Source organism: Miniopterus natalensis, chromosome X (assembly GCF_054644295.1).
Source record: "Miniopterus natalensis isolate mMinNat1 chromosome X, mMinNat1.hap1, whole genome shotgun sequence".
Taxonomy (NCBI): Eukaryota; Metazoa; Chordata; class Mammalia; order Chiroptera; family Miniopteridae; genus Miniopterus; species Miniopterus natalensis.
In genome coordinates, this window is record NC_142103.1 from 14491293 (window position 1) to 14504599 (window position 13307).

The 13307-nt window shown below is 37.2% G+C and overlaps 1 protein-coding gene across 1 annotated transcript in view; it reads right to left on the reverse strand.

Annotated features, from left to right (window-relative positions):
* GRIA3 (glutamate ionotropic receptor AMPA type subunit 3) overlaps positions 1-13307 on the reverse strand; it is a 252568-nt gene that overhangs the window by 36119 nt on the left and 203142 nt on the right. Inside the window, exon 12 of the mRNA XM_087813532.1 lies at positions 4223-4421. Coding sequence (XP_087669658.1) covers positions 4223-4421 — 199 coding nt within the window. The remainder of the gene's footprint in view (positions 1-4222; positions 4422-13307) is intronic.

Below are 13307 nucleotides of genomic sequence, written 5' to 3' on the forward strand. Positions count from 1 at the left end.
AGTGCTTGGTGAGAAATTTTTTTAACAAAAGGATTTCTACAGTTTGATGTGTTTCCTAAGGCTAGGGGATTGGTTAAGGGGTAAGGGAAGTCTATTGTGTACATAGCTCAGTTGTAATAAAGTTTAAAGATCATATCAAAATGTCAATATGCTTAGCATAGGTACATTTGTGGGGAGATTTTTCTCCTTTCCTATATTATTCAAAAGCCCAATAATAGATAACAAATGTTGAAATGTGGACTCCAATAGAAATTGCTTGTGTGTGTGTGTGTGTGTGTGTGTGTGTGTGTGTGTGTGTGTAAGAGCGAAGTGTAAGCAGTATCTGAATATTATTAGTAGGGACTACTTCACTTCCCAAATCACTTTGGGAGGGCTCTTCTTTTTGCTCACTGCATTTAAAGAAATTAAAATGACCAATAACAGCCCGGCCAGGCGTGGCTCAGTGGTTGAGCGTCGACCTAGGATCCAGGCGATTGGGGTTCGATTCCCGGTCAGGGCACATGCTTGGGTTGCGGGCTAGGCAGCCGATCAATGACTCTCTCATCATTGATGCTTCTAACTCTCTCTCTCTTCCTCTCTCTGAAATCAATAAAGATATATTTTAAAAAATAAAAATAAATAAAATGACCAATAACAACAGTAACAGTTAAAGTATGGTGTTAAAGCAAAAACATTTTTCATGAGAAATTCAACTGTGCTTCATAGGGCTTACAATGCAGCAACTCAGAAGGCAGGATAGTCCCCCTGATAGTCTCCAGACAAAGTTTAATTCTTCTGTCCTGCCTAAGGCCCTGGAGCTCCATTCATCTCCTTTTATGTTTATTTTCTTAAAGGGGTTTAAATTAGTATTAAACATTTCATTTTAAAAAACAACATCCTTTTATCCCCTGAACTATCTTCAGTGAGGACAAGTATCTGGAAAAGAAATCAAGCATCATGGTTGTCTTCTAATATATCTAAGATTTTGAAGGCAGAGAGAGTTTTGGAATTGCTTTTTGTCCCAGTGCTACTTTTTAACACAAATCTGCATCAGGTTAAAATTCCAAAACCTGGTGGAGAATGATTATTTCAGTGTAGCTTTCCAAATCATAGTGGCATTTCTCTGGGCAATGATAATAAAGCTGTCAACTTGTTTTTTAGCCTGGGGTGCCTCCACTTCTGGTTGGGACATTTCGTTTTGGAGCTGCTGTCGAAGGAAATCGGTTTTCAAGTCAAGAGGGTTATTGGTAATATTTCAGATGTCTCTTTCAGCTGCATGCATTTTGCTCTCTCCCTCCCTGCCTTTCCTGAAGGAACAGGTCCCTCTATGCCAGTGACTTTATGTGATTTGTAAGATAACAGCGAAGGATAGCTTGCAAAATGAGAGAAACAAAGGAATCATTTAAAAATACCATCATTTTAATGGCAGCATTACCCAGGACCAGTAAAAATGTCTGCAGGGCAATTAGAAAGGAATTTTATTTTATTTATTTTTCTCTTAGTGGAATAACTAGAGGGCTGGCCCCAGGCTGTTTTATGGTATTGCTATTTGGCCCCTGTGGTTTTAGCTTGGAGTGAGAATGGAAAGAAATGAGCTCATGTAATGTTTGTAAATGTTGCACGTGATCTTGTTTTATCCTCTAAAGTTCAGAAAGCATGCTGTCAGAGGTTCCCAATTATTCATGTTGGAGGAGTTACTGTTCTTAAAATTGCCTTGAGATTATTGAGGGGGAAGTGACATGCTATGGCAGTTTAAGTCCCTGAGAGATGATGTGTTCTTGCTGGCTGTCTTCTCTGATCTAAGGGGCTCAAGGAGGGTGGATGGAGGACACAAAGAGGACAAGTGGCTTACAGACTAATTGGTTGCCACCACTCCTCGTATTATATAAATACCAAGCTTACAGTTTGTTAGGTTTTCATAACATTTTAGTGTAAGCAAGCTAAAGAGTTGAATTTTCTATACTGCTCACTTCTACTCTTAGATCATCAGCCTTTGTGTGCTGCCCTGAAGAGCTTTTCTACAGAGTCCCAGTGCTGTCACCAGCAACCAACTGGGGAAAAAGAAAAAGTGGCATGTGTAGGAATTAGAAAATGATTTGCTCTTCCTTATACCTAGAAATATCCAGCCCCTTCTCTAGTCAAATTTTCAAAACAGCTCCATTTCCATACAAATTATTCATTGGCTGTAAAGGTCACTAGGAATTGGTAAGCATTAGAGACTGCAAACCAATTAGAATGTGGCAATAGCTTGGCTCAAAATTGAATGTTGATTCAAATTGACTCCAGTAATATGATGCTCTTTAATGAAACCATCATTGCATGGATTAGTAGATGCTTTCCTGGGTTTTGAGAAAGATACAAAATGCGTGGGGGATGCGGCCTGGGCATGGGAACAATCACTATTTTGTTACACTTTCAAGCCTTTGTGCTAATAAATCTTCCCAGAGAGACTCCTTTGCCTGCAATATGGATGAATGGCTTTTGAAATCTTAATGGGAATTGATGCCATCTATCGATTACCATTTAAAGCACACCTTCCTAATTTCTAATCATTGTTGAAGGAAAAATGCTTTCCAGTGGAACAAGTATTTCTTATCAGAGGGTCTAAGTCTGGTATCTTGATAGCCTAATTGTTAATTATTTCATATAGCAACTTGATGCCTATTGGGACCGTGAACATAAACTCTGTTGAAGTTGATACAGACCAGATTTCCATGGAGCAGATTATGTGCTGACTACTCAGCAGATGGAAATCCCTGGCTTCCTGCCCTGAAATGTGTGAGTGATTTCATGGGGACAGGGGATTATTCCCAGAGAAGCTTCTGGGACTGCCATGGTAGTGAGGGTCAAGGCCAGGTTAGTTCCAGTGGGTCTTCATATCATTTTGATGCTTCAAATACTGGGTCTCTCTCCCTGGCTGGGGATGACAGTCTGCTAGGTCAACAGTGCGTAGAAGTAAGATAGAGATATCCAGAGCCAATGAGACTTCTTGGAGGGTTTCCGAACTAACCCTTTTTCCTCCAGGGAATGAAAACAGTTTTTAGTTAATTGCTATAATTCCAAGAAACACACTCCTCTTGGTTTCCCATGAAACAATTAGATCAATCTCATGATAATACATGTAGAAATATATTTTTTACTGATTTCTTAAAACAAGCTGGTTTATAACCAACATCTGTTTACTCTGGACCTTTGAAGAAAAGGCAGTAATTATACCTGCCATCCAATAATTTGATTATTGGTTGGAGAGACTGACTAAATGTTTCCTCTCTACCTACTACACAAGTGCCTTTTGGATCCTTGCTAGAACCAGTTGCAGTGGTTGCAGTATCAGGCAGTGGTAATGTGTAGAATGGGTTCATTTTCTAATCAACCACCATATTTTGGTTGGGACAACTGCAAAAAAACATTTGAGTTCTTAAACACTCCATTGGTAGCCTTTTAAATATTCCAGTTGCTACGGAACAAAGATCTTGATAGTTTATGTAAAAGTGGTTTGTCCATCATATTATCCTTTGATTTTTCTGCCTCCATCTCCTTTTATCTTTCCTCTTGACAGTGTTTATGCAGTTTTATTAACTTTTTCTAGTGAACAACTTACTGTTTCCCCACTAAGAGTTGGCCTACTGGGGGGCGGGGGGCGGGTTAGAGGGGGCAATAAGTCTACTCTCGAAATTTAAAACAATTATCAGCTTCCCTGAAAATTGAATTATCAGCATGTACATGAATACTTGAAACAACTGTAATACATTTCCATAGAAAACCAATGTCTAAAATAGAATATGTAATTTTATAGTCCATCGGTCTTCAGAGTCTTCGACAGAGTCAATTTCCTAACTTCTGTGAACTGCTGAGACACAAAATCACTGCTTTTGTAAAAGCTAGAAAGGAGAATAGATATTATTTAGTTCAATCCCCTCATTATTCAAGGAAGGGGACCGAGGCTGTCAGAAGTTAAATGACTTGCCCAAGGACAAACAATCACTTTGTGGCAGGGTTGAGATTCAAACCTGGCAGTTCAAGCTTAGAGCCCTTGGCATGCCACTTATTAAGTCACACACAAGTCTTAGTTCTAAAGGACAATGAATTAAGTCACCAACCAAGGAATGCTATGTTTAAGATGTTCTGCCTTGATAACATTCCCACTCTTTCCCAACCCTCCCTTAAAAGCACCGTGAATTTGCCTTTGTCAGAAGATGAAAGAACAAAAACCAGCAGACCCAATTAAATGTAAAGAACTTACTCTGAAAAATTCTTTTGTTGATCCAGAGTCGAGGGTCCCATATGCAATTTCAGTCTGCTTAGCTAAATCTTCAGCACTCTCTATGGGAGAAACCATCCTCTCCACAGTCAGGAAAGCAGCGAGATTGGCAGTATAGGAAGAAATTATGATCAGGGTGAAGAACCACCAAACCCCTCCAACAATGCGCCCTGAGAGTGACCTGCAAAATGAAACAAAGACAAATCCAGACCCAGAGGGGCCAGATTTCAGTTTAAGTAATCATTATCTTTATTTCTGGAAAGAGGAGTGGTTCACTGTAGCTGGTGAAGGAGGGAAGTAAATGATGTCAGGGAATTAACACATCAAACAAAAGTAACACGTTAACAGCAACAACCCATGTTACGATGGCATATGATGATACACGCATAATGCTCTTCAGGTCTATATAGGTTTCAAAGCAGGATTAAAAAAATTTAAATTAATGTGCAGATGAATTTGTATAAGAGGTTGCCATTTATGCTTAAAAAGAAAAACTGTATTTGTATTCTCTTGTTTATAAATTAAAAAATCTCTGGAAGGGTACACAAAAAATTAATTATAAAAAATGGTTGCTTTTAGGTAGAATTTGGTGGTGGGGAATGGAGGAAGGAGACTTCTCATTTACACAACTGTCTCTGCAGGATTTTTTTTTTAATTGCAGGAAAATATCGTTGTTTTTTTTTACCAGCTCTAACTTACATGTAATAATTCTGCTTATTGGATTATCTTCCTGTGAGCTTTGCTGGGCCACCCACACCTGTGGAAGACTGCATCATTTCCTTTAAGGCAAGTGGTTCTCAGCTTTGCCTACACAGTAGAATCACCTGAGATCTTTTTTAAAAATCTCATGCTCAACCCAGCCGATGTAGCTCAGTGGTTGAGCATTGACCCATGAACCAGGAGGTCACAGTTCTGTTCCCCATCAGGCCACATGCCCGAGTTGTGGGCTCGATCCCCAGTAGGGGGCGTGCAAGAGGCAGCTGATCTATGATTCTCTCTCATCATTGATGTTTCTCTCTCTCAACCTCTCCCCTCCTCTCTCTGAAATCCATAAAAACATATTTTTAAAAAATCTCATGCTCAGGCCCACCCAAGACCAGCTAACTCAGAACCTGGGAGGTCAAACCCAGACATAATTATTTTTTTAAAGCTTGCCAGGTGATTACAATATGCAGCCAAGGTTGAGAACCACTGATGTAAGGTGATGTCATGGGAGAAAAAGTCACAAATGTTTACATAATTGAAGAGAAATGGGTAGGTGACAGTAAATATTATTCACTTTGAGTTTAATAAATTTAATGAAAACATGGCCATTTTGTGGAGTTGGTCACCCATGAGGCAAGGAGCCGTAAGATGATATTTAGTATTGTCTTTATATAAATGGCTAGTGGGGCTCCGGAGCTTAGCTCCAGGGATCAAAATTCTTCCCTTTTACTAAGCCTTAGCATACAGGACAGGCCACAAGTGAAGTAAGAAACTACCCATATAATAGGATTGAGAGGCACTAAAAGGTTTGTCTCCCCCAACTCCCATAACAACCAAACAAAACCATCCTCACTGGCCTAACATAGAAATTCTTATTATTGGGACCATTCTCTGCATTTTCTTCAGGAGGCTTTATCAAAATATTACAAAATAGTGATGGGACTGTAAAATACAGCATAGGGAATGCAGTCAATACTACTGTAATAACTTTGTTTGGACGGTGTCAGGGGAGCACTAGATTTATTGGGGGATCACTTTGTAAGTTATATAAATGTCTAACCACTATGCTGCACACCTGAAACTAATATGATATTGAATATCAACTGTAATTGAAAAATAAAAAAAAGTTATCACTTGACTTCAACAGCACCCATTATCACATTTTTTTGGATTAGTCTATCCAATTAGTAGTGAATGGGACAGAAGGTGGGTATGTTTTAATAAGAGGAAATTTTGTTCTTAAATGTAACTATGCATTGACATTACCTGGGGTGTTTGTTAAAATGCAGATTCAGAATATCTGAGTGCTCAAGAATCTGTGCTTTTTAAAATTTTATTTTTCAGTTATAGTTGACATACAATATTGTATTAGTTTCAGGTGTACATGATAGTGATTAGACACTTATATAACTTACAGAGTGATAACCCTGATCAATCTAGTACCCACTTGGCCCCATACATAGTTATTACAATATTATTGACTATATCGCCTATGCTGTACTTTACATTCTCATGATTATTTTTGTAATTGGCAGTTTGTACTTCTTAATTCTCTTCACCTTTTCCACCCATTCCCCCACTCCTTAAGCATCACTGGTGATTGCAGTGGTCTGCAGACCCAACTGAAAAATATTGTTCTTCTACATCAGTGATTCTTAACTCTGCCTGCACATCAATATCATCTGGGGAGCTGGAGACAAAATAAAGCAAAACAACAAAAAACTGTGAGTAGGCTCCACCCCAGACCAATTAAATCAGAATCCCCGGGGATTGCGCCTAAGTAGCAGCATTGTTATAAAGCTCTGGCGCAGCCAGGGTTGCGAGTTACAGACCTACATCACGAATGCTACTCAGGGAGAGGGCCTGTGGGAAGTTAGGGGGCAGTGTGAGGGCACTGAATGCTCAGTGATGGGTAATGGCTTGTACTGAGGAAACTCCATCTCCTCCACAATGTGCTGAAGGCTGGCTTTGTCTGCAGAAATGAAAATCTGGCCGCTAGGTTTTATAAAACATTGCTGCATTATCCTTAGGATAGTTCTGCTCTGTAGCAGAGCTTCATCCTGGTTAGGCTATGTTCTCTCATGCCCAGAAAAGCTCACAGGAAAAGAACCCACTCTGTCATAAAGTCAAGAATAGGCGTAGGAGCCTGGCACATCTCCAGGCTCTGTGGGAAGAGGGCAGTTCTGGGCTGAAAGCTGGCAAATCAAGTTCTTCTTTGTACTTGCATTTTACCACTTTGAAGGAAATTTCAATTTCTGTGTCCCAAGATAACCTTTTATTAGCCTCTGGATAATTCAGTTCTTTTAGATTTTACACTCTGATCAAATAATTTTGGCAAGTGTTTTGATAGTGTTCTTTGTTTATCAACTATAACAAAACTACTTGATTTTTAAAAGTCTGTGATTCCTATTGGTCCTTGCGTGCCTAAAATGACCCTTATTTATTTCTGAACATAATCACATTTAGCTTTTTGGATGTGAAAATCTGCTTTGCAACAGATTTTTCTAACTTATAGTTGTACTCTCTTAGGATTTCAAATGGGAACATTTTGCTTTTGATCAAAAGATGTAAAAACATCTGGGAAAGTGAGAAAGAATGTGTCACACTTCTGAGAGCTAAAAGTTTACAGAATATTTCAGTTATGAATTTGGACCTTTCACAGTCTTTTTCATTGTTGCCCTATACATTTAATTTATTCTTGACTGATCTGACTCTGGACATAATTTAATGTATAAAAGATTAATGCTCCGAAGCAGCATCTGTAGTAACAAGGTAATAAAAATGATAACAATAATAGCTAACATTTATTGAGCTCTTCCTATGTGACAGGCTGTTCTAATTGCTTTACATGTTTCAACTCTTTTAATCCTTCATCCCTACAGTTAGGTACAGATAAGAAAGCGGTGGTATTTTACAGATAAAGAAATTGAGGCACAGAGAGGAGAAATAGGAAATAATTTATATTTACACAATAGGAAAGAAAGGCCCACATATTTGTAGTACAAAATTACTCATATTTTGTCCTGGTTGGTTTGGCTCAGTGGTTAGAGCATCAGCCACGGACTGAAGGGTCTGGGTTTGATTTCAGCCAGGGTAACGTGTCTCCATTGCAGGCTGGATCCCTGGCCCGGTTGGGGCATGGGTGGGAGGCAGCCAGTCGATGTGTCTCTGTCACATCGATGTCTTTCTCTCCCTCCCTCTCTCTCTCTCTCTCTCTCTCTTCCTTTCTACCCTCTCTGAAAAAGCAACGGAAATAATATCCTCTGGTGAGGATTAAAAAAACCCCTCATATTTTGTATAAGAAAATCCAAAATAGTGTGTAAATTATAGAAGGTGCAATTTTTCTACAAACATTGAGAAATATAATTGCAGAAAAACCAAATGTATTTGGATAGTTATTGCTTATCTGTTGTTTATTTGGGATAAAATTGTGAACGTCATTCTAATTTGGAATGATGGGGTTTACTGAGATCAAGGGGAAAACTGATTTTGAAGTATTTCCAGAATCATGGTTTGGTATGGAAATACTAATAGATTTTTATGCATGTCTACTTGAAATGTGGAGAACACAGTAATTTATGGAAATTACACTTGTGACATTCTATTGAGGCTAATGGATTATGGCTGTGTCCGTATGATCTAAAATCAAGCCTGCACATCATAATCTGGCTATTTTGGCCCCCTTAATAGCTGACTCAGACAACATTTGCTTGATTGGTGTGACTTAGCTGAGATTGGCTATTGACATGACTGAAAATAAACCCAGATGCAAAATGGTCGTTTTTGTAACCTCTTGTCTACATGGCTATTGAATTTGGCAATTACATGGTTAATATTATGCTATATCTATGAGTATGAAGAATTTTGGTAAATATCCACATAGAAATGTCATAATAGTATACACAAGCATCAGCATAGATGGAGAAAGGAACTTTCTTAGAATCAGTGTTAAATGCACGAGCTTGATTCAATATTTTCTCAAGACAATAGTAGACTTAACAAGAGTACTGGTAAAATTTCTACAACTTTCTTCCCTTGTATGGCATGGATGACTAAATTTTTTCTCTGAGAAAAGGTGCAGTGGAACTCATAGGGAAGTAACTCTATAAGAATTTTTACCTATCCCTTTTCTCATAAGTGAAACTATAGCAATTTATACCCACATTTCACATAGAGGCTATATAAAGAGTGACTGATGGGTGAGCCCCATCACATTTTTAAGAAGATCTATTAAAAAGACATGACTTTACAGTTGAGTTAAAAATACATGTCGTTTTCCAGTATCCTTCCTTCCATTAATACAGCTTCAAAATGTTTAACATTCATTTCAAATACCTTTAAATTTTTTTATTGAATGTATTGAGGTGACATTGGTTAATAAAATTGTATAAGTTTCAGGTGTACAATTCTGTAATGCATCATCTATATATTGTATCGTGTGTTCACTACCCCAAGTCAAGTCTCCTTCCATCACCACTAATCCTCCCTTTACTCTCTACTACCTCCCCCATCCCACTTTCCATCTTATAGTCACCATACGGTTGTCTTTGCCTATGAGTTTTTTTCTTTGTTTAATCCCTTTACCTTTTCACCCAGTCTTCCAACCCCCATCTCCTTTGACAGCTGCCAGTCTGTTCTTTGTATTGACGAGTCTGTTTCTATTTTGTTTGTTAATTTATCTTATTCATTAAATTCCACATATAAGTGAAATCATATGGTACTTGTCTTTCTCTGATTGGCTTATTTTACTTAGCATAATACTCTCCAGGTCCACCCATGCTGTCACAAAAGGTAAGAGTTCCTAATTTTTTTTTTAAGATATCCTTAATTTTTACGGCTGAGTAGTATTTCATTTTGTAAATGGATCATAACTTTTTTATACACTCATCTACTGATAGGCACTTGGGCTGCTTCCAAATCTTGGCAATTGTAAATAATGCTGCAATGAACCTAGGGGTGCATATATTCTTTCAAATTAATGTTTCGGGGTTCTTTGGATATATTCCCAGAAGTGGAATTGCTGGGTCATAAGGCAGTTCCTTTTTAAAAAACAGGTTTTTATTGATTTTAGAGAGAGGAAGGAAGAAGGATAGAGAGATAGAAGCCTCAATGAGAGAGAAACATCAATGCAGAAGGCAGCCCCCTACTGGGGATTGAGCCTGCAACCCAGGCATGTGCCCTGACTGGGAATCGAACCAGTGACTGCCTGATCCATGGGGCAATGCTCAACCACTGAGCAACACCAGCTGGGAAAGGCAGTTCCATTTTTAATATTTTGAGGAAACTCCATACTGTTTTCCACAGTGGCTGCACCAATCTGCTTTCCCACCAACAGTGCACAAGGAAGGGTTCCCTTTTCTCCACATCCTTGCTAACACTTGTTTGTTGACTTATTAATGATAGCCATTTTGGCAGGTGTGAGGTGACACCTCATTGTTGTTTTAATTTGCATTTCTCTGATGACTAGTATTGTTGAGCATCTTTTCATATGTCCATTGGCTATGTGTATATCCACTTTGAGGAAGTGTCTATTCAAGTCCTTTGCTCATTTTGTAATTGGATTGTTTTATTGTTGCTGAGTTTTATAAGTTCTTTAAAAATTTTGAATATTAATCTCTTATTAGATGTGTCATTGGTGAATATGTTCTTCCATTCAGTGGGTTGTCTTTTCATTTTGTTGATGGTTTCTTTTGCTGTGCAAAAATGTTTTAGTTTGATGTAGTCCCATTTGTTTATTTTTTGTTTTGTTTCCCTTGCTCAAGGAGATAACTCAGAAAAAAATATTGCTACAAGAAATGTCTGAGATTTTACTGCCTATGTTTTCTTCTAAAATCTTTATGGTTTTCAGTCTAACATTTAAGTCTTTAATCCATTTAGAGTTTATCCTTATGTATGGTATAAGTATGTGGTCCAGTTTCTTTCTTTTTTTTTTTTTTTGCACATATCTATCCAATTTTTCCAGCATCACTTATTGAACAGACTATCTTTATCCCATTGAATGTTCGTGACCCCTTTGTCAAATATTGACCATAAAAGTGTGGGCTTATTTCTAAACTCTTTATTCTGTTCTATTGATCTATATGTCTATAGATCAATATTTTTATGCCACTACCATGCTGTTTTGATTACTATGGACTTGTAGTAAAGTTTGATATCAGGTAGCGTGATTCCTCCAACTTTCTTCTTCTTTCTTAAGATTGCTGTTGTTAGTCAGGGTCTTTTGTGGTTCCATATAAATTTTTGGAATATTTGTTCTAGTTCTGTGACAAACAATCTTGGTATCTTGATAGGAATTGTGTTGAATCAATAGATTGATTTGGGTAGTATGGACATTTTAATTATGTTAATTCTTCCTATCCATGAACACGGTATATTCTTCCACTTATTTGTATCTTCTTCAATTGCTTTCTTCAGTGTCCTAATTTTCCAAGTACAGTTCTTTATCATTCTTGGTTAAATTTATTCCTAGGTACTTTATTTTTTTGAAACAATTATAAATGGGATTGCTTTCTTTTCCTCCCTTTCTGATAGTTCATTATAGGTGTCTAAAATGCAACTGATTTCTGAATATTTATACTGTATCCTGCTATTTACTGAATTCATTGATCAGTTCTAGTAGTTTTTTTATGGAATCTTTAGGGTTCTCTATATACAATATCATGTCATCTGCAAATAATAACAGTTTTACTTCTTCCTTTCCAATTTGGATGCCTTTTATTTGTTCTTCTAGTCTGACTGCTGTGGATGGGACTTCCAGTACCATGTTGAATAAAAGTGGTGAAAGTGGACACCCCAGTCTTGTTCCTAGTCTTAAGGGGAAATGCTTTTAGTTTTTGCCCATTGAGTATGATATTGGCTGTGAGTTTTTCACATATGGCCTTTATTATGTTGAGGTATGTTCTCTCTATTCCTACTTTGCTGAGAGTTTTTATCATTAACAGATGCTGGATTTTATCAAATGCTTTTTCTGCATCTATTGATATGATCATGTGGTTTTTATCCTTCATTTTGTTTATGTGATGTATCACATTTATTGATTTGCAAATATTGTACCAGCCTTGCATCCCTGGAATAAACCCCACTTGGTCGTGGTGTATGATCTTTTTAATGTATTGCTGGATCTGGTTTGCTAGCATTTCAGTGAGGATTTTAGCATCTATGTTCTTCAAGGATATTGGCCCTTAATTTTCTTTCTTTGTAGTGTCTTTATCTGGTTTTAGAGTTAGGATAATGCTGGCATTGTAAAATGAGCTTGGGAGTCTTCCCTCCTCTTGAAATTTTTGGAATAGTTTGAGAAGGATAGATTTTTAATTGTTCTTTAAACCTTTGGTAAAACTCATCTGTGAAGTCATCTGGTCTATGACTTTTGTTTGCTGGGAGTTATTTTTTTATTCTGGCTTCAGTTTCATTAGTTGTAATCTGTCTATTTAGATTTTCTGATTCTTCCTGATTCAGCTTTGGAAGACTGTATGTTTCTCGAATTTTATCCATCTTGCCTAGATTGTCCAATTTGCTAGCATATAGTTGTTTGTAATGTTTTCTTACAATCTTTGTGTTTCTGTGGTGTCAGTTGTTATTTCTCCTCTTTCATTGCTGATTTTATTTGGCTCCTCTCTCTCTCTTTTTTTTGATGAGTTTGGTTAAGGGTTTGTCAATCTTGTTTATCTTTTCAAAGAACCAGCTCTTGGTTTCTTTGATCTTTTCTATTGTACTTTTAGACTCTATTTTGTTTATTTTTGCTCTGATCGTTATTATTTCATTTCTTCTACTTACTTTGGGCTTTGTTTGTTGTTCTTTTTCAAATTCCTTTAAGTGTAAAGGTAGATTGTTTATTTGAGAATTTTCTTGTTTCTTGAGATAAACCTGTAGTGCTATGAATTACCCTTTTCAGACTGCATTCACTGTGTCCCATAGATTTTGGGTTGTGTGTTCTCATTTTCATTTGTTTCAAGGTATCTTTTGATTTTTTAAAAATCTCATTGTTAACCCATTCATTGTTTAGTAACATGTTATTTAGCTTCCATGCCTGTGTGTGTTTTTCAGTTTTTTTCTTGTGATTGATTTCTAGTTTCATACCATTATGGTCAGAGAAGATGCTTGATATGATTTCAGTCTTCTTAAATTTATTGAGACTTGTTTTGTGTCCTATGTGGTCTATCCTAGAAAATGTTCCATGTGTACTTGAAAAGAATGTATATTCTGCTGCTTTGGGCTGAAATGCTCTAAAGATATCAATTAAATACATTTGATCTAGTGTGTCATTTAATGCTGCAGTTTCTTTGTTGATTTTTTGTCTGGAAGATCTATCCATTGATATCCATGGGGTGTTAAAATCCCCTACTTTAAATGTAGTACTGTTCTT